The sequence below is a fragment of the Balaenoptera physalus genome, assembly GCF_965194825.1.
Source record: "Balaenoptera physalus genome assembly, chromosome: 5".
Taxonomy (NCBI): Eukaryota; Metazoa; Chordata; class Mammalia; order Artiodactyla; family Balaenopteridae; genus Balaenoptera; species Balaenoptera physalus.
Genome location: NC_138884.1, coordinates 56,491,460 through 56,511,840, shown reverse-complemented (window position 1 = coordinate 56,511,840; position 20,381 = coordinate 56,491,460). Strand labels below are relative to the sequence as shown.

At 38.1% G+C, this 20,381-nt stretch overlaps 1 protein-coding gene across 7 annotated transcripts in view; it reads left to right on the top strand.

The window, feature by feature from the left end:
• Positions 1-20,381, top strand: part of MRPL1 (mitochondrial ribosomal protein L1) — a 220,372-nt gene that overhangs the window by 97,290 nt on the left and 102,701 nt on the right. For 3 of the 7 annotated variants that reach the window (XM_082463887.1, XM_082463882.1, XM_082463888.1), the window contains one exon: positions 19,129-19,251. The exons of the other annotated variants lie outside the window; for them this stretch is intronic. In XM_082463887.1, coding sequence (XP_082320013.1) covers positions 19,129-19,251 — 123 coding nt within the window. The remainder of the gene's footprint in view (positions 1-19,128; positions 19,252-20,381) is intronic. 7 annotated transcript variants of the gene reach the window in all.

Below are 20,381 nucleotides of genomic sequence, written 5' to 3'. Positions count from 1 at the left end.
CAATTGTTGAATAGAGTGTTCTGTAAATGTCTTTTTTTTTTTTTTAATTCATCTATTTATTTGGCTGTGCCAGGTCTTTAGTTGTGGCACGTGGGATCTTCATTGCCATGTGCGGGATCTTCATTGCGGCATGCGGGATCTTTGGTTGCGGCATGCAGGCTCTTAGATGCGGCATGCGGAATCTGGTTCCCTGACCAGGGATCGAACCTGGGACCCATGCATTGGGAGTGCAGAGTCTTAACTGCTGGACCACCAGGGAAGTCCTTGTAAATGTCTTTTAGTTCTAGTTGGTTTAAAGTTGTTAAAGTGTGCTACATTTTTATTAGATAATATCTTTGTTTTTCTCCTCCTCCTCCTCCTCCCCTTACCCCTCCCTCTCCCCCTCCCCCTTTCTCTCCTCCTCTCCCTTTCTCTCCTTCTCTCCCTTTCTCTCCTCCTCTTTGTGTGTGTGTGTGTGTGTGTGTGTGTGTGTGTGTGTGTGTGTGTGTGTGTGAATGACATAGTCTTCATTATTTTTCTAACCCCATTTCCCCCCTGGGTCCTTTATTTTTTATTGAGGGGATTTTTATAGCACTATGATTTTTAGGAATACTTGGGCTGAGTTATAGAAGAACTGACTGTATGCTTTAAATGAGTACTTTTTAAAATATAAATTATACCTCAGTAAAGTTGATTTTAAAACAAATTAATAATTCTGGGTAAAAGTTATTTAAGATTGTAAATTATAGTCTCTTAGAGTAACAAATAATTGTATTGAACAGAAAGATTTTGAAAACTTACTCCCTTAGAAGAGATTTTTAAAAATCTATCCACCCTTTTCTAATGAGTATTTAAATATATTTTTCTACTTCCACTAAACTTGTCATATAAACCCAATTTTTCCCCACAAAGTTTGGATTATTTTTTTGTCTTAAATTGTTTAGTAAAATGCTTCTGCCTTTATTATTATTACTTAAAGTTTAAAAAAGTTACTGATGATTGGCAATATCTGACCTTAAAATTCTAGCTGTCAACCATGTCAGGCTAAGAGAGCATATTTACCAGCAATTGTTCTTTAATTCAAAATACAATGTTCCCTTTATGTTCATTTAAAAAGGAAGAGTTGGTTCCAACTCTTACTCTTCTCCCAATATTGCCTGCAAAGTAGAAAGCAATTTTGCATAGATTAAAAGCCTAAGTTAACCATTTAAAAAAGCATGTGGACTTGTCAAGTCATCTCAATGGATTCATTGAGAATTCAAAGGAATAAGAAACAGAGCCTTCATTACATGTCTTTAGCTCGGCTAATCATTTAGCGTTAGCTAATCATTTAACAAACATTTGTTCCCATGGGAAAATGATGTTTCGGTATACTAATGATAACCCTCAACATTCTAAAAGAATAAAATGCAACACAGCAAAACCTGTTGAGTGCTTACTAAAAGTAAGGTATGTTATGAATTTGGTTTAACGATAGTTTATAATTTTGAAGGCATGTTTTGAGACTTATAGCCAAGTTTTAATATTAAGGTCAGTAGACATCATTGGGCTTCTAGTTGTGAGAACTAAAGTGATAGAGGTAAGTGAATAATGCTGTCATTGTTTTCTCCAAATGTTTATTTTCATAGATCTGTCTCGGATGCTTAATTCTAGATGATATTGATAAACTTCTGACTTGGTGATAGTTTGAAATAATGATATGTGTAAAAATGAATGAACATTCTCTAAAAATACACATCTTCTCAAAAGAGTGAGCTGGTTTTGTTAATAAATTTTAGCTTAAACATATAGTCTAGCTGTAAATTAGGGAAGCTTCCCTCCCTGTTGTTTTGTCATTAGATGCTATTCTTCCTTTATAGTGCTTACTACAATTTATTTGTGTGTTCATTTATTGTCTAGTCTATGTTCCATGTCTGACTTTCATGTATATATTTTTTACCACTATATATCCAGTACCTAGAACCATGCCTGGCATGTAATATACACTCTAAAAAAACTGTTGAATAGCCAAATAAATAAAATGTCAGGAGACCTGCCTTGAATCCAGTCTTAACTCCATTCTGACTTAAGAAATAACTTGAGCAAGTGACTTGCTCTTACACTCTTTGTGCCTTTTTTCCCTTCTGTAGTTTAGTGATGATAGTACCTTATATATAATACATTACATCTCTATAATATCCAAAACATTTTCACAACATTCACTGAATGATTACTATGTGCCAGATACACTTCTAGGTATTAAGGATACAGCAGTAAACCAAAAAAGACAAAAATCTGAGCCTTCATTGAGCTTATATTCTGTTGTTTTGTTTTGGTCCTCACAACACCCCTGTGAGGTTACCGACAGGGGTGTTGATACTGATACTGATACTATTAATTTACTGATGTGGAAGTAGAGACTTGAGGTTAAGCATTTACTCCAGATCAATCAGCTGGTGAGTTCAAGAACCAGATATTTTATATCCAGTGCTTTTCCTTCCTTCCCTAACTCCCCGTCTATCATATAGGAATTTTATGAGGAAAAGTAAGATCCAATTTATATATCTTCTGTAAATATGTTGCATAAATACAAAGTGATGGCATGATTCAGGTTTTAAAGTAGCTTTAAAAACTGTGGCATTTCAAGATACCTTAAATCCAAAGGAAATTTAAAATTTAAATATGAACTTCTTTGTTTGGATATGGCCTGCTGTTATTTATGTAGCACCTCTTATACCTAGACCCTTGGCTGTAGGAGTTGGGGCTTCCTGTTGTTAAATGATCTAATACTGTACATTAGTATGGAAATCTAGACAGTGCCCATAGTGGATAACATATTAGTTGCTAAGCAAGGGAAATTATTATGCCATCTGCTGCCTCTTATAAGGTGTTATTACTTGACTCATTTTCTGAATCAACACACCAAAGGCACCATAAGTAATGTAAATTATAGTGGCTTGCACATTTTTTAACTAAATGAGCAGTTTATAAGAAAAAAAAACTTTGTGCCTCTTCTCAATTTTAATGGATGCCATGGAAAATTACTTTTGTCCTTCAAACTCTGTTTTTATGGGATAATCTTTTATTAGACCATCAGATATCCCATATTCAAACTTAAGCAAGAATTTTTCTTGTAATGAACTTACAGCAGTTCTTTAGCATTGATAGTATGCTACTCATGGAAAATCTGGTATTTATTTTAATTTGATCACTTTAAATTTTAAAAAGCATAAAATGCTCCCACATTATGCTTAGGCTTGCATAGAGGAACCTGGAAAAAATATATCTATTTGGCAGAAGTGATAAAGTAACTTCTTTATAAATATGCCCTAAAAGCCATACATTTGATATAATTCTGTTTGACCTTTTATCCTACTAAAGGATTAGATTTCCATAGAAAAACACATCTCAAAGTGTGTTCCTTGAGTGTGTTTCTTAAGATATTAACAAGTATTATTGGGAGAGAAGGAAGGTTTCTGTAGTCAAATATGATGAAAATGCTAAGTTCAAGAGGTTTCTTCACTGTCAGTCTTCTCAGAGCCTTTAATATGTTAATACGTTAGTGTGTATTATAATCTCTAGTGGGCAGTATTTTTCCCAACATTTTGCCACAGGATGTTCTTTTTCTTAGGAGTATCTTATGGGACTAATGTTCTGCAAAACACAGTTTGGGGAACACTGCCTTAGAGTATATGTTGGCATTTGCGTAATAGCCTGTGAAGTCTATACTTGTTACAGGTTGCTCCTTAGTCCTCTTCTTTCTCTGGGCACTCTCAATGGTACCAAACACTTTAAATGCTACATGTAATCAAGGATCCTCAAATATGTAAATTCACCAGCTCTGTTTTTTGAGCTCCACATCCATATATCTATCTGCCTAACCAACTTTTCCAACTGGGTATTGAGGCTTTCAAATTTAACTATCCAAAACCGAACTCAGTATCTTCCTCTTAAATCTGCTCCTCTCCTATCTCATCGAAGATCACTAGTATCCATCTAGCTTGTATGCAAGCTAGATGCATGGGAGCCGTCCTTAACTCTTGCCACTCATTGTCCTTTCTCATCCAGCCATCAGCATGACCTAACTATCCTAATTCTTTATATCTCTTTTTTTTGTTTGTTTCCTTTTTTTTTTTAACATCTTTATTGGCGTATAATTGCTTTACAATGGTGTGTTAGTTTCTGCCTTATAACAAAGTGAATCAGCTATACATATACATATGTTCCCATATCTCTTCCCTCTTACATCTCCCTCCCTCCCACCCTCCCTATCCCACCCCTCTAGGTGGTCACAAACCACCGAGCTGATCTCCCTGTGCTATGCGGTTGCTTCCCACTAGCTATCTGTTTTACATTTGGTAGTGTATATATGTCCATGCCACTCACTCACTTTGTCCCAGCTTACCCTTCCCACTCCCCATATCCTCAAGTCCATTCTCTAGTAGGTCTGTGTCTTTATTCCCGTCTTGCCACTAGGTTCTTCATGGCCTTTTATTTTATATCTCTTAAGTAAGTCCACTTCACTTAAATCGCATCTAACTTAGTTTAAGCCTTCATCATCTTATACAGATTGCTAAAGTAACCCTTTAACTCAGCATTGTTCAATAGAAATACAATGCAAGCCACAAGCCCAAGTTATGTACATAATTTTAAATTTTCTAATAGCCACATTAAAAAATGTAAGACCAAACAGGAGAAATTAATTTTTATAATACATTTTATTTAGCTCAGTGTATCCATATTATTATTATTTCAACATATAATCACTTCAAAGTTACTGCTGTACATATATATATAGACATATTTTACATTATTATTTGTTGCACTGTTTGAGGTCCAGTGTGCATTTTACACTTTCAGCCATCTCAATTTATGCTAGCTATATTGAAGAGCTCAATAGCCATGTGTGGCTATAATAATAGGGCAGTACATCTTTAAGTGGTTTTCCTTTCTGTAGCTTCTCCCCTTCCTGTCCATTCTTCCCATTCAGCCAACATGGTATGTCTATATCTGATGGTATCATTCCATTGTTTAAGATCCTTGGTTGATTCCTTGTTGCTTCAGGCCTCAAGATCCATGATAATCTATATTTACCTCTCCAGCCTCATCTCACTTAACCCCACTTTAAGTTTTATTTGTTTATTTATTTATTTATTTATGGCTGTGTTGGGTCTTTGTTTCTGTGGGAGGGCTTTCTCTAGTTGTGGCAAGCGGGGGCCACTCTTCATCGCGGTGCGCGGGCCTCTCACTATCGCGGCCTCTCTTGTTGTGGAGCACAGGCTCCAGATGCGCAGGCTCAGTAATTGTGGCTCACGGGCCTAGTTGCTCCGCGGCATGTGGGATCTTCCCAGACCAGGACTCGAACCCGTGTCCCCTGCACTGGCAGGCGGATTCTCAACCACTGCGCCACCAGGGGAGCTCAACCCCACTTTAAATTCCTTACATACTGATCCATTTGTGGTTGTTTTCTAAAGATATCATGCCTTTCTCCTCTAGCCTTTGTACACATGACTCCTGTTTGGAATAATCCTTCCCAACCACTTTGCCAGGTAAACTCCTGTTCAGGCCTCAGCCTAGATTTCACTTCTTCAAGGAAATCTTTCCTAAATGCACAAGTCTGAATTAGGTGCTACTCCTATGAACTCTCATTGTACCATCTGCTTACCTAATATTAGTTGTTATTGCACTATATTTTATTGTACTGTAATAACTTAACCTCTAAGAGCTTGGGATTATGTTTGCTCTTAATTCCATGATTTAACTAACTAGACTGGAAGCTTCTTGAAAATCTTGTATATGCTTACTAAATAATTTTTAAATGAAAAAATGGGAGAAATAGAATAATGTAACAGCCAAAAGACCTCTGCCCCACCTCTAATGATGACATTATCAGTCTCTAATTCCCCACACCTGAAAGTATACATTCAGCAAGAATTTATTGATGTGTTGTATGTCAGGCACTGGGTTAGGTATTTCCTGGCATAGTGGGAAATAACCTGACTTATTGATCAACAATAATACGTATTCCTTTTATGTTACTTTATAGTATGAAAGCCCTAAATTATCATGCATCAAAAAAGCACCATCAGTTAAAATTCTGTGACTACAAGAAACAGAACCAATTCTTTTTTAACAACAAAAGGATATTTATTAGAAGGACAGTGGAGGTAGGCCACAGAATAGAAGTACAGAACCAAACTTTAGAAAGTTTTGGGAAGGACAAGAACCAAGATAGCTTCAGATTTCTCAGCCTTAGAAATTCACAGTTATGGTTATCAAGTATGTTTCCATCAGCTGACTCAGGTAGGTCCTAGAGGTGTCTGCTCAAGAGTCAAATTCTTGGAAGAGAAAAACTGGCCCACAGGAAAAAAAAAAGAAACAAAAGCTGGTCCAGGATCACATATTTGCCTCACTGGTCAAGATCAAGAAGTAATTCTAGAAGAAGGACAGGTAGTAGGAAAGCATTCCAGGAAGACAAAAACAATATCTGCTACAGTTATGAAAATATCTCTCAGGGACTAAGGCTCTGGAGAAGGCATCTGAATGGCTTAGTCAATGTATTAATGATTATTATTTTAATTAGCTATCATGTAGAAGAACCGATAATCCAAGTAAGATTTCAGTCTTTGCATTTGATTCATTCATTTATGATTTGCATTTATTCAAACATAGAGGACCTATCATGTCAGATACTGCTAAGAAACAAGGTTATAAAGATGAATTAAACATAGTCCCTGTCTTCAAAGAACTTGGTCTTGTATGAAAATAGTCATATATGGATACTATGGAGAAATTGGAGTAAGCTTTATAGAAGAGGTTGGGCTAGGATGAACATTAATTTACCCATTGGACAAGCAGTGGGAAAGAGTTCTACAATTCCAACAGAGGGAATTGCAGATGAGCAATCACCAAAACAGAAGAGAGGTATCTATGTTTAAGAACTACATGTAATTCAGAATTTCGAGAATGTAATGTATCCCTATATTGTGTGTTGGGAGAGATGGAGGCAGAGAGAATGGTTAGTGATAAGACTGGATAGGCAAGTAAGGGTGAGATCTTGAAGGACTTTGCATACCAGGATCACGGATTTAGATTTCATCTTGTGCACAATGGGAATGCATGCGAAGAGTCCTGGGGAAGGGACTGTGATGATCAGATTTCTGTATTAAAATGAGTATCCAATGGCTACGTAATCAACAGATTGAATGGAAGAGAAATTAAAGTCAAAGAAACTTGCTAAGTATTATATGGTAAAATTAAGGAGAAAGGTGATAAGGCTTAAACATAGGCAATGACAATTGAGGAAGGAGAGAAGGCAGTAGATAAAGAACATATTTAGGTTGTACTATAAAAACTCCTTATAGTAAGAGAGTGTCATGGACATATATACACTACCAAATGTAAAATAGATAACTAGTGGGAAGCAGCCGCATAGCACAGGGAGATCAGCTCGGTGCTTTGTGACCACCTAGAGGGGTGGGATGGGGAGGGTGGGAGGGAGGGAGATGCAAGAGGGAAGAGAAATGGGAACATATTGTATATGTATAACTGATTCACTTTGTTATAAAGCAGAAGCTAACACACCGTTGTAAGGCAATTATACTTCAATAAAGATGTTTAAAAAATAAAAAAAAAAAAAAAAAAAAAAATAAAAACCCCTTATGATGTGGAGTTTTTCCTTTAAAATATTTTTGGTGTCCAGTAACAGAAAATTGAATTCAAATAATAAAGAAGTTCATTGCCTCACATACCTGGAAAATTCAGAGGAGGGCAGGTGTTAGGCTTAATAGTGTCATTTAAAAAGTTTATTATCAGGAATTCCCTGGTGGTCCAGTGGTTAGGACTCTGTGCTTCTACTGCAGGGGATCTGGGTTCGATCCTTGGTCAAGGAACTAAGATCCTACAAGCTGTGGGGTGCAGCAAGGTTAGTAAAGTACATGGAAATTTGTTTAAAATCAAGTTTATTATCGTCTTGTATTTCTGCTTTCCATAGTGTCAGATTATTTCAGGTCTGGTTTTCTTTCTGGTGACAAAATGACTGCAGCAGTTTCAGGCCTCTCCTCAGAAAAACACAAGATCCAGAAAGAGAAAGTGTGGGTGACCTTTTGGAGGCTTTCCTAGAAGAGAAAGAAAACCAAGTTATTTCGGCCAATTCATGACCTAATCCCCATGGCCAGGAAAATTTCAAATTTGCCTAAACCAGTTTATCTGAACCAGTTACTTTAGCAAGGAGGCTGAGTCCACGTCTGGGAATAGGGTCAACTTCCCACAAGCACAGGACTCTCAGGAAAGGAGTGGATCCCAAACTGGAAGCTGAGGCAGGAGGAGATGAATGCTGGGTAAGTCTAGTCTGGGAGGATGTCTACTCTTTCCAGAATATTGACGGAGAGAAGAGGAAGATATATATAAAGAGACACAGGATGAAGGGAAGAATTTTTTTTTTTTCTATTTTCTTCCATTCTCTCTCTCTTTCTTCCTTTCTTTCTTTCATTGAAGATAATTAAACATGTTAATGGTTCACACTTCCATTTGGTTCTCACTGGCCAGCATTGTGTCGCATGGCCACACTCAGCTTCAAGCGAGGCTGAAGAAGTAGTGGCTATGTAGTAGAAGGCAGCAAGGGAAAAAGGAAATGGGAACAGCTGGTGAGTGAGCAAAACATAAAAATTTTCTTCAAGGACTTCTTTTGAAGTCTTTCTCTCCCCAACCCCCAAGATTTTGGGAGTGCTTTTTTGTTTGTGTGTTTGAGATATTGGAATTATATGACAATGCTGTAGGTCTGTTATGAAGTCTGAGTTTGACAATGTGGGGGGAAAGGAAATGTGTTCCTTTCCTTTCTAAGATTACAAAGTGAATGAAGTGGGAACTGTAGGCATACACTCCAGATTTACTTTGCACGACAATGCTGAGGCAGGAATTTAGTTTTCTTGGGTGGACCTCCAACTAACATGAAGTGAATGGCTCCATGGGGTAGAGATGAACCTTTGAGTCATAGTACATTAAGTTCTAGCAATGAATGCGTGAGACACAGTAACTCACTCTTTGATTAAGCACAATAAGAATCATTCCCTTGAAGAAGTAAAGTGTCAGCTTATATATATGAAACTCTCATACCTGTATTGTGACAGTTGATTCAGATGGCTAGGCGATCCCAAATTGCTGAGCCTTGTTTCTTCAACCAGAGATGACATCAGAAATGAAGATGAATAAAAATTGATGTATAATATAAAATAGATGATCCAGCCAGAGCAAACTGCCTTCTCACTGGCAGGGGTGCTGCTCTCGCCGTGGTTCTGCTTTATAAGCCAGCCTTCTTGACAGCAGTCATCAGGTAAGAGTATGATGCAAAAGCATCTGTGGATCCCGCCAGCATCTATTGACCTAACAGGATTCATTCTTTATCACTCACTTCCTGATACATAGAAACAAAGTCAGAATGATTGAGTGCCTTGAAAGGGCCAGTATTTATAGCCCTGGAAGTACACACTGCTTTGCTTCCCCATTTATTTCTCATCAGTGGATTTGCTTCAGCAGTTATCCAGCAGCCGGGAGACCATTATTGCGTGAAAATGTTCCATGACAGTGACATTCACTCAATTTTATTTTTTTAATTTGAAAATATTTTATTTGGAAAATTTTATACAAATGCAGTATTTAATATGTTCTTTAATTACTTTATATTTTATTTTTGTAATTCTTTAATATAAAGAAAACATAATTACTTTTTCTATCAAGCCCCGTACAGGTGTCCTCAAATCCCCTCCAGTTTACTTGAGCATGCAATAAAAATGTGAATGCTTCCTATGAGTGTGATGACATGAAATAATTTAAGAGAAGGTATTTTTGAGCATCTTTCAGGTTTGGAAAAGGCATTTTGAGCATCTCACCATGCCCGGAGCCATGCTGGATTCTTACACAGAGCTGTACATATGGTATATTTTATAGTATACACAGGGACAGTTATTCATGGGAAATCTTTGTTGTTCCACTAAGGAAAGAACACCTGGCAAGAAGTTCCCAGCAATTTGCTCTGTTGGCCACAGAATTCATGAGCATCTTACTGAGGACAGGACCAGCCACAGAGCAGCGGGCCAGGAGGCCTCAGTCTGAACCAAGTGACAAGGAGTCACTCAATGTTTTAAAGCTTAGCATGGGCCCTGGACTTGTGGATCCCTCTAAAAATATGACAAGCAACTTACATTTGAATAGTGATTAGACACTTAAAAAATTTGGAAAACTCAAGCTTATTCATATTTTGTGACAGCAATAGCTTATTTTCCATTCTACAGGTAAAAAGGCCTGGAAGTGTCAAAGATAATTAAAATTCTCTGGTAATTTCTAAACTTTATTTAATACTATTGTGTATACTTCAGTATTATCTTCTATCAAACCCTTTCATTAGAACTTCTATGGAGTTGCAACACTGATGTTTGACCTCACCTTTCTGCCGCTCTACAAGCCCAGTTGAAAGTAGTAAATAGCAAATGGGAAAGGTCAAGCATCCTGAGGGAGAGAACAGGGAAGAGGAAAAAAAAAGTGTCTAGATAACACATAAACTCTAGTCTATCATTGAATTAGCTAGAGTTGACTGTTTCCCTAAGGCATTTGTATATACAGATCTGCCCATTTCAATCTGTCCTTCTTGGATCAGCATGTTATATGATGGCATTATCCTGTTACATGAACAAAGGCACTGATTTTAATTACATGGAAATTGATGTTTACTGCGAGCTTTTATGAAGAGTAATTATTACATTGAAAAAGGATCCAAAAAATAGTTATTTTTACAGACTTTGATTTGGGTGTAAATGCATCTGATTTCCAGGGTACAATAGTGAGACTGAATTTGTGTGTTAGATCCACATTTATTTATTTATTGTTTCAGGTATCATATTCCTGGTGCATTTGTAGTTTTTGCCTACCCACAAATGTTGATGCCAAGGCTTTGTTTAACTTACTTCCTTCTCAATATATTGCTGCTTCTATTTTTCCCTAAGTACGCTTGGACGCATTATCAGAACTTTTGCTTTCATGACTAGACTTTGCCTTCCTCAAGTCAGAGATCCTGTGTTAATCAGCCTTGCAAATCTCCCAACAAGACTCATAGGAGGTATCGATATAAAAGTTGAAGGAAATGAATCTAGGTCAGATAGATGATGTGGGACAAATGAAATAATCTGTTTGTATGCATTGCCTTATCTGAAACAGGTAAATAGTCTGACTTACATTGCAGCGTATATATTTTGAGAATCAATATATGGTGGTAATCACTCAGAAGATGATTGTCATACAAAATTCAAGGGAGAAAAATCACTGGTTTTTCTCTGGTTCTCTGATTTGATGTGTCTGCATAAAATCCTACTCTCCTTGTTTTGCTGATGTGGCAAGTACTTGAGCAGTTTGCTGTTTGCACCCATCCCTGGATCTATATAGTATTAATGCTTTACAGGTTTCTCATTGCCATTGAATAGCTTGCTCTTCAGAATTAGTATAACCTCAGAATTTAATTAGGAATCAGAACAAAGGTGAATTGGTGTCTCACTTTGTGGGCTGAGAGAGGGGGGTTCAGAGACGATTACCGTTTTGCCTGATGCCCATTGCTCACTTTAAAGGAGAACTTGAAGCCAGCAATCGTGTGAAGAGAGGTGTGTTTATCCATCTGCTATCCCTGAGAGCTGAAACTACTTCATCAACATTGATTAATATGCTCTAGCAGGTGCAGGTCTTCAGAAATCAGTTTAAATAATTAAAAGCTTTACTTACCTAGGGGTTCCTAGAATGCCCCCCAAACTTCACTTCCTGCCCAAGGTCAAGGGATTCTGAGGGGACTGGACAATGCTCTGTGACTCTGTTCACTCCCATTTGAATTTGGAGTCTTCATTTAGAGAGTCTCAGCCTGCCTTAAATATTCTTTTAGCCCGTGACTCAGTGATGTAATAGAATGAAGTAGTCAGCGAACCATTCAGATATTTATATATAGATCACTTCTTTTAGCATGTTTATAACATCAAAAGCTTGGAAACAATCAGAATGCTTAAGTAGGAAATTGACTAAATAATGATACAATCACAGAGTGGAATCCAATGCAGCCACTAAAAATTATTTCTTTAAATGGATGAGGAAATGCTTATTATATAACTTGAAGGGAACAAAACAGAATACAAATATTGATATACATAACATATTGCAATTTTGTAAAACAAACTATATATATATAACATTTTGGAAAATGTATTTATACTTGTTTAGTGGGATTATAGATGTTTGCAAGTATTTTTCCCATTTAAGCCTATCTGTATTTTCCAGGTTTTCTACAATTTTCTCAAAAAGAGTTAATTTTTAAAAAATATTTTTATTGGAGTATAATTACTTTACAATGTTGTGTTAGTTTCTGCTGTATAACAAAGTGAATCAGCTGTATGTATACATATATCCCCGTATCCCCTGCCTCTTGCGTCTCACTCCCACCCTCCCTAACCCACCCCTCTAGGTGGTCACAAAGCACCAAGCTGATCTCCCTGTGCTATACGGCTGCTTTCCACTAGCTATCTATTTTACATTTGGTAGTGTCTGTATGTCCATGACACTCTCACTTCGTCCCAGCTTGCCCTTCCCCCTCCCCCTGTCCTCAAGTCCATTCTCTACGTCTGTGTCTTTATTCCTGTCCTGCCCCTAGGTTCGTCAGAACCTTTTTTTTTTTTTTTAGTTTCCATATATATTTGTTAGCATACGGTATTTGTTCTTCTCTTTCTGACTTACTTCACTCTGTATGACAGACTCTATGTCCGTCCACCTCACTACAAATAACTCAATTTCGTTTCTTTTTATGGCCGAGTAATATTCCATTGTATACATGTGCCACATCTTCTTTATCCATTCATCTGTCGATGGACAATTAGGTTGCTTCCAAGTCCTGGCTATTGTAAATAGAGCTGCAATGAACATTGTGGTGCATGACTCTTTTTGAATTATGGTTTTCTCAGGGTATATGCCCAGTAGTGGGATTGCTGGGTTGTATGGTAGTTCTATTTTTAGTTTTTTAAGGAACCTCCATACTGTTCTCCATAGTGGCTGTATCAATTTGCATTCCCACCACCAGTGCAAGAGGGTTCCCTTTTCTCCACACCCTCTCCAGCATTTATTGTTTGTAGAATTTTTGATGATGGCCATTCTGACTGGTGTGAGGTGATACCTCATTGTAGTTTTGATTTGCATTTCTCTAATGATTAGTGATGTTGAGCATCCTTTCATGTGTTTGTTGGCAATCCATACATCTTCTTTGGAGAAATGTCTATTTAGGTCTTCTGCCCATTTTTGGATTGGGGTGTTTGTTTTTTTGATATTGAACTGCATGAGCTGCTTGCATATTTTGGAGATTAATCCTTTGTCAGTTGCTTCTCTTGCAAATATTTTCTCCCATTCTGAGGGTTGTCTTTTCGTCTTGTTTATGGTTTCCTTTGCTGTGCAAAAGCTTTTAAGTTTCATTAGGTCCCATTTGTTTATTTTTGTTTTTATTTCCATTTCTCTAGGAGGTGGGTCAAAAAGGAGCTTGCTGTGCTTTATGTCATAGAGTGTTCTGCCTATGTTTTCCTATAAGAGTTTGATAGTGTCTGGCCTTACATTTAGGTCTTCAATCCATTTTGAGTTTATTTTTGTATATGGTGTTAGGGAGTGTTCTAATGTCATTCTTTTACATGGAGTTGTCCAGTTTTCCCAGCACCACTTACTGAAGAGGCTGTCTTTTTTTTTTTTTTAATTATATACTTTATTTATTTATTTATTTATTTAAAACATCTTTATTGGAGTATAATTGCTTTACAATGGTGTGTTAGTTTCTGCTTTATAACAAAGTGAATCGGTTATACATATACATATGTTCCCATGTCTCTTCCCTCTTGCATCTCCCTCCCTTGCACCTTCCCTATCCCACCCCTGTATGTGGTCACAAAGCACCGAGCTGATCTCCCTGTGCTATGCGGCTGCTTCCCACTAGCTATCTATTTTACATTTGGTAGTGTATATATGTCCATGCCACTCTCTCACCCTGTCACATCTCACCCCTCCCCCTCCCCATATCCTCAAGTCCATTCTCTAGTAGGTCTGTGTCTTTATTCCCATCTTGCCACTAGGTTCTTCATGACCTTTTTTTTTCCCTTAGATTCCATATATATGTGTTAGCATACTGTATTTGTTTTTCTCTTTCTGACTTACTTCACTCTGTATGACAAACTCTAACTCCATCCACCTCACTACAAATACCTCCATTTCATTTCTTTTTATGGCTGAGTACTATTCCATTGTATATGTGTGCCACATCTTCTTTATCCATTCATCCGATGATGGACACTTAGGTTGCTTCCATGTCCTGGCTATTGTAAATAGAGCTGCAATGAACATTTTGGTACATGACTCTTTTTGAATTATGGTTTTCTCAGGGTATATGCCCAGTAGTGGGATTGCTGGGTCGTATGGTAGTTCTATTTTTAGTTTTTTAAGGAACCTCCATACTGTTCTCCATAGTGGCTGTATCAATTTGCATTCCCACCACCAGTGCAAGAGTGTTCCCTTTTCTCCACACCCTCTCCAGCATTTATTATTTATAGATTTTTTGATGATGGCCATTCTGACCGGTGTGAGATGATATCTCATTGTAGTTTTGATTTGCATTTCTCTAATGATTAATGTGAAGAGGCTGTCTTTTCTCCATTGTATATTCTTGCCTCCTTTATCAAAGATAAGGGGACCATATGTGCATGGGTTTATCTCTGGGCTTTCTATCCTGTTCCATTGATCTATATTCTGGTTTTGTGCCAGTACCATACTGTCTTGATTACTGTAGCTTTGTAGTATAGTCTGAAGTCAGGGAGCCTGATTCCTCCAGCTCCATTTTTCTTTCTCAATATTGCTTTGGCTATTCGGGGTCTTTTGTGTTTCCATACAAATTGTGAAATTTTTTGGTCTACTTCTGTGAACAATGCCAGTGGTAGTTTGATAGGGATTGCATTGAATCTGTAGATTGCTTTGGGTAGTATAGTCATTTTCACAATGTTGATTCTTCCAATCCAAGAACATGGTATATCTCTCCATCTATTTGTATCATCTTTACTTTCTTTCATCAGTGTCTTATAGTTTTCTGCATACAGGTCTTTTGTCTCCTTAGGTGGGTTTATTCCTAGGTATTTTATTCTTTTTGTTGCTGTGGTAAATGGGAGTGTTTCATTAATTTCTCTTTCAGATTTTTCATCATTAGTGTATAGGAATGCAAGAGATTTCTGTGCATTAATTTTGTATCCTGCTACTTTGCCAAATTCATTGATTAGCTCTAGTAGTTTTCTAGTAGCATCTTTAGGATTCTGTATGTATAGTATCATGTCATCTGCAAACAATGACAGCTTTACTTCTTTTCCGATTTGGATTCCTTTTATTTCTTTTTCTTCTCTGATTGCTGTGGCTAACACTTCCAAAACTATGTAGAATAATAGTGGTGAGAGTGGGCAACCTTGTCTTGTTCCTGATCTTAGAGGAAATGTTTTCAGTTTTTCACCATTGCAAACAATGTTGGCTATGGGTTTGTCATATATGGCCTTTATTATGTTGAGGTAGATTCCCTCTATGCCTACTTTCTGGAGAGTTTTTATCATAAACCGGTGTTGAATTTTGTCAAAAGTTTTTTCTGCATCTATTGAGATGACCATATGGTTTTTCTCCTTCAATTTGTTAATATGGTGTATCACATTGATTAATTTGCGTATATTGAAGAATCGTTGCATTCCTGGGATAAACCCCACTTGATCATGGTGTATGATCCTTTTAATGTGCTGTTGGATTCTGTTTGCTAGTATTTTGCTGAGGATATTTACCTCTATGTTCATCAGTGATATTGGCCTGTAGTTTTCTTTCTTTGTGACATCTTTGTCTGATTTTGGTATCAGGGTGATGGAGGCCTTGTAGAATGAGTTTGGGAGTGTTCCTCCCTCTACTATATTTTGGAAGAGTTTGAGAAGGATAGGTGTTAGCTCTTCTCTAAAAGTTTGATAGCATTTGCCTGTGAAGCAATCTGGTCCTGGGCTTTTGTTTGTTGGAAGATTTTAAATCACAGTTTCAATTTCAGTCCTTGTGATTGGTCTGTTTATATTTTCTATTTCTTCCTGGTTCAATCTCAGAAGGTTGTGCTTGTCTAAGAATTTGTCCATTTCTTCCAGGTTGTCCAGTTTTTTGGCATATTGTTGCTTGTACTAATCTCTCATGATCCTTTGTATTTCTGCATTGTCAGTTGTTACTTTTCCTTTTTCATTTCGAATTCTGTTGATTGGAGTCTTCTCCCTTTTTTTCTTGTTGAGTCTGGATAATGGTTTATCAATTTTGTTTATCTTCTCAAAGAACCAGCTTTTAGTTTTATTGATCTTTGCTATCGTTTCCTTCATTTCTTTCTGATCTGATCTTTATGATTTCTTTCCTTCTGCTAACTGTGGGGGTTTTTTGTTCCTCTTTCTCTAATTGCTTTAGGTATAAGGTTAGGTTGTTTATTTGAGGTGTTTCTTGTTTCTTAAGGTAGGCTTGTATTGCTATAAACTTCCCTCTTAGAACTGCTTTTGCTGCATCCCATAGGTTTTAGGTCGTCGTGTTTTCATTGTCATTTGTTTGTAGGTATTCTTTGATTTCCTCTTTGATTTCTTCAGTGATCTCTTGGTTATTTGTAGCATATTATTTAGCCTCCATGTGTTTGTATTTTTTACAAATTTTTTTTCTGTAATTGATATCTAGTCTCATAGCGCTGTGGTCAGAAATGGTTTCAGTTTTCTTAAATTTGCCAGGGCTTGATTTGTGGTCCAAGTTATGATCTATCCTGGAGAATGTTCCATGAGCACTTGAGAAGAAAGTGTATTCTGTTGTTTTTGGATCGAATGTCCTATAAATATCAATTAAGTCCATCTTGTTTAATGTGTCATTTAAAGCTTGTGTTTCCTTATTTGTTTTCATTTTGGATGATGTGTCCAATGGTGAAAGTGGGGTGTTAAAGTTGCCTACTATTACTGTGTTACTGTCAATTTCCCCTTTTATGGCTGTTAGTATTTGCCTTATGTATTGAGGTGCTCCTATGTTAGGTGCATAAATATTTACAATTGTTATATCTTCTTGGATTGACCCCTTGGTCCTTATGTAGTGTCCTTCTTTGTCTCTTGTAATAGTCTTTATTTTAAAGTCTATTTTGTCTGATATGAGAATTGCTACTCCAGCTTTCTTTTGAGTTCCATTTGCATGGAATATCTTTTTCCATCTCCTCACTTTCAGTCTCTACGTGTCCCTAGGTCTGAAGTGGGTCTCTTGTAGACAGCATATATATGGGTCTTGTTTTTGTATCCATTCCACCAGTCTATGTCTTTTGGTGGGAGTATTTAATCCATTTACATTTAAGGTAATTATCGATATGTACATTCCTGTTACCATTTTCTTAATTGTTTTGGGTTTGTTTTTGTAGGTCTTTTCCTTCTCTTGTGTTTCCTGCCTAGAGAAGTTCCTTTAGCATTTGTTGTAAACCTGGTTTGGTGGTGCTGAACTCTCTTAACTTTTGCTTTTCTGTAAAGGTTTTAATTTCTCCATGAAATCTGAATGAGATCCTTGCTGGGTAGAGTAATCTTGGTTGTAGGTTTTTCCCTTTCATGGCTTTAAATATGTCCTGCTACTCCCTTCTGGCTTGCAGAGTTTCTGCTGAAAGATCAGCTCTTAACCTCATGGGGATTCCCTTGTATGTTATTTGTTGCTTTTCCCTTGCTGCTTTTAATGTTTTTTCTTTGTATTTAATTTTTGATAGTTTGATTAATATGTGTCTTGGTGTGTTTTTTCTTGGATTTATCCTGTATGGGACTCTGTGTGCTTCCTGGACATGATTGACTATTTCCTTTCCCATGTTAGGGAACTTTTCAACTATAATCTCTTCAAATATTTTCTCAGACCCTTACTTTTTCTCTTCTTTTTCTGGGACCCCTATAATTCGAATGTTGGTGCATTTAATGTTGTCCCAGAGGTCCCTGAAACTGTCCTCAATTCTTTTCATTCTTTTTTCTGTATTCTGCTCTGTGGTAGTTATTTCCACTATTTTATCTTCCAGGTCACTTATCTGTTCTTCTGCCTTAGTTATTCTGCTATTCCTTCTCTCGAGAGAATTTTTAATTTCATTTATTGTGTTGTTCATCACTGTTTCTGGTATTTTCTCCTTTCTGTTTCCAAGATTTTGAATCATCTTTACTATCATTACTCTGAATTCTTTTTCAGGTAGACTGCCTATTTCCTCTTCATTTGTTTGTTCTGGTGGGTTTTTACCTTGCTCCTTCATCTGCTGCGTATTTCTCTGTCTTCTCATTTTGCTTGACTTGCAGTGTTTGGGGTCTCCTTTTCGCAGGCTGCACATTCATAGTTCCCATTGTTTTGGTGTCTGCCACCAGTGGGTGAGGTTGATTCAGTGGCTTGTGTAGGCTTCCTGGTGGAGGGGACTGGTGCCTGTGTTCTAGTGGGTGGGGTTGGATCTTTTCTTTCTGGTGGGCAGGGCTGTGTCCAGTGGTGTGTTTTGGGGTGTCTATGAACTTAGTATGATTTTAGGCAGCCTCTATGCTAATGGGTGGGGTTGTGTTCCTGTCTTCTTAGTTGTTTGGCATGGGGCATCCAGCAGTGGAGCTTGCTGGCTGTTAGGTGGAGCTGGGTCTTAGCATTGAGACGGAGATCTCTGGGAGAGCTCTCGCTGATTGATACTATGTGGGGCTGGGAAGTCTCTGGTGGACCAATGTCCTGAACTTGGCTCTCCCTCCTCCAGCACACCAGGCCAGAGCACCAAGACCCTGTCAGCCACATGGCTTATCCGGGTGTGGTTCTTTGAACTTTTACTTCTGGATACTCCAAGAAAAACAACATGACAGCCAACCCCAAGAAAATGTTTCCCTATGGGGCATTTCACCGTTTTACTGCACGAAACCTGCGTGATGCATTCAAATCCCTCAGCCTTTGGGATGAAACACTCAGAATGAGAACGCCAAAGTGACCAAGATGAAAAACAAGTTTCAGGAGGGCACTCAGTTTTTCCCCAGTCGCCTCTACTAGTTGCGTGGCTTCTCAACCTTTAATGTGCTTGCAAATCACCTAGGGATCTTGCTAAACATGCTGATTTTGATTTACTAGGTCTGGGGCGAAGTCTGAGCTGCTGCATTTTTAACATGCTCCCAGGTGATGCTGATCTGCTGACTCGAGGAGGGCCACCCTTGGAGTACACAAGGGACTCGAGGTCTTCACCTCTGCCGCCAGGTGTGTGTATGCCCAGCCTCGAGCTAAATGTTTCTAATTGATAACCAAAAGGCAGTGATTCACATACGGTAAAGTGTGGGCATGTCCTTGTGAAGCAGACTGTAAAGGTGAGAAGCGGGGTGACAAGCTGAGCAGAGTCAAGGTACCAGTGTGGGAGAGGGACCGCTCACAGATGTGGGTCACCCTGATCTGGGGCATCTCTGAGAAAAAAGTGAAACCTCTATGTGAAGTCAAACACATACAGAATGCAATACTGCTTTCAGATGATAAACTATTACATTGTTGATGTTAGTAAGGAGCCGGCCTGGCTCTGTTGGCTGCCACGGAGGAGCCAATAAAAGAGAAACTGGGGTCAGCAGGTAGAGAGCCCACCTGGCTAAGAAAAAGTCTGGGAGCAGAGCTGGACGGACAGAGCTTGTTGTAAATAGTGAGGGAGAGGAAGCGAACCCAGCAGGCAGAGCAAGAATAAGGTTTCCCACCAGACTGGCAGAACATAGCAGTGGGAAATACAGGGATGAGTAACATTTGGAGATCCAAATCCAGCAGAAGCCTGGGAAAGTTCAGTCTCCTTTACCATTCCTCTGCTCAAAACCCTACAGTAGCCACTCAGGTCACTCAGAGTAAAAGTCATCATCGTAAAAGTCTAAATTTTAAAAGCGTCCCCTTGGATATTGGCTTGAAGTTTCATGTTGCCCTCTTCTCCATGGTTCTTGAACTGCATAAGGATGACAGACTCTCCTGAATCCTCAAAGTGCCACTACTAAACCTGGAACCTTGGAACCTACAGCAGATTTAATCCAGAAGATGGCCCAGAAAGGGAAACCTTGATAAAGAGATGCAAATTGGCATCTAGGTCAGGGGGTGCTCTAGGAAATGCAATGAAACTGAGAATTTGGGTCTGGAGCATAAGGTATCCTCATGCTTTGGGGATAATTGCTTTTGTGCAGAGATTGTGTCCTCTGGTTCAAACAAAGAATATCACCAAGGTGCTCAGCTGCTTCAAGCAGGTTTAAGTAATGAGACTGTGTATTTGAGACTTACCTGCTTGAATTTCTTTAATTTGTGTCCCCAAGATCTGAAATTATACCACAGTCATCCTTGCTATTAACTGGTTGGCTGAGTGGGTGTGT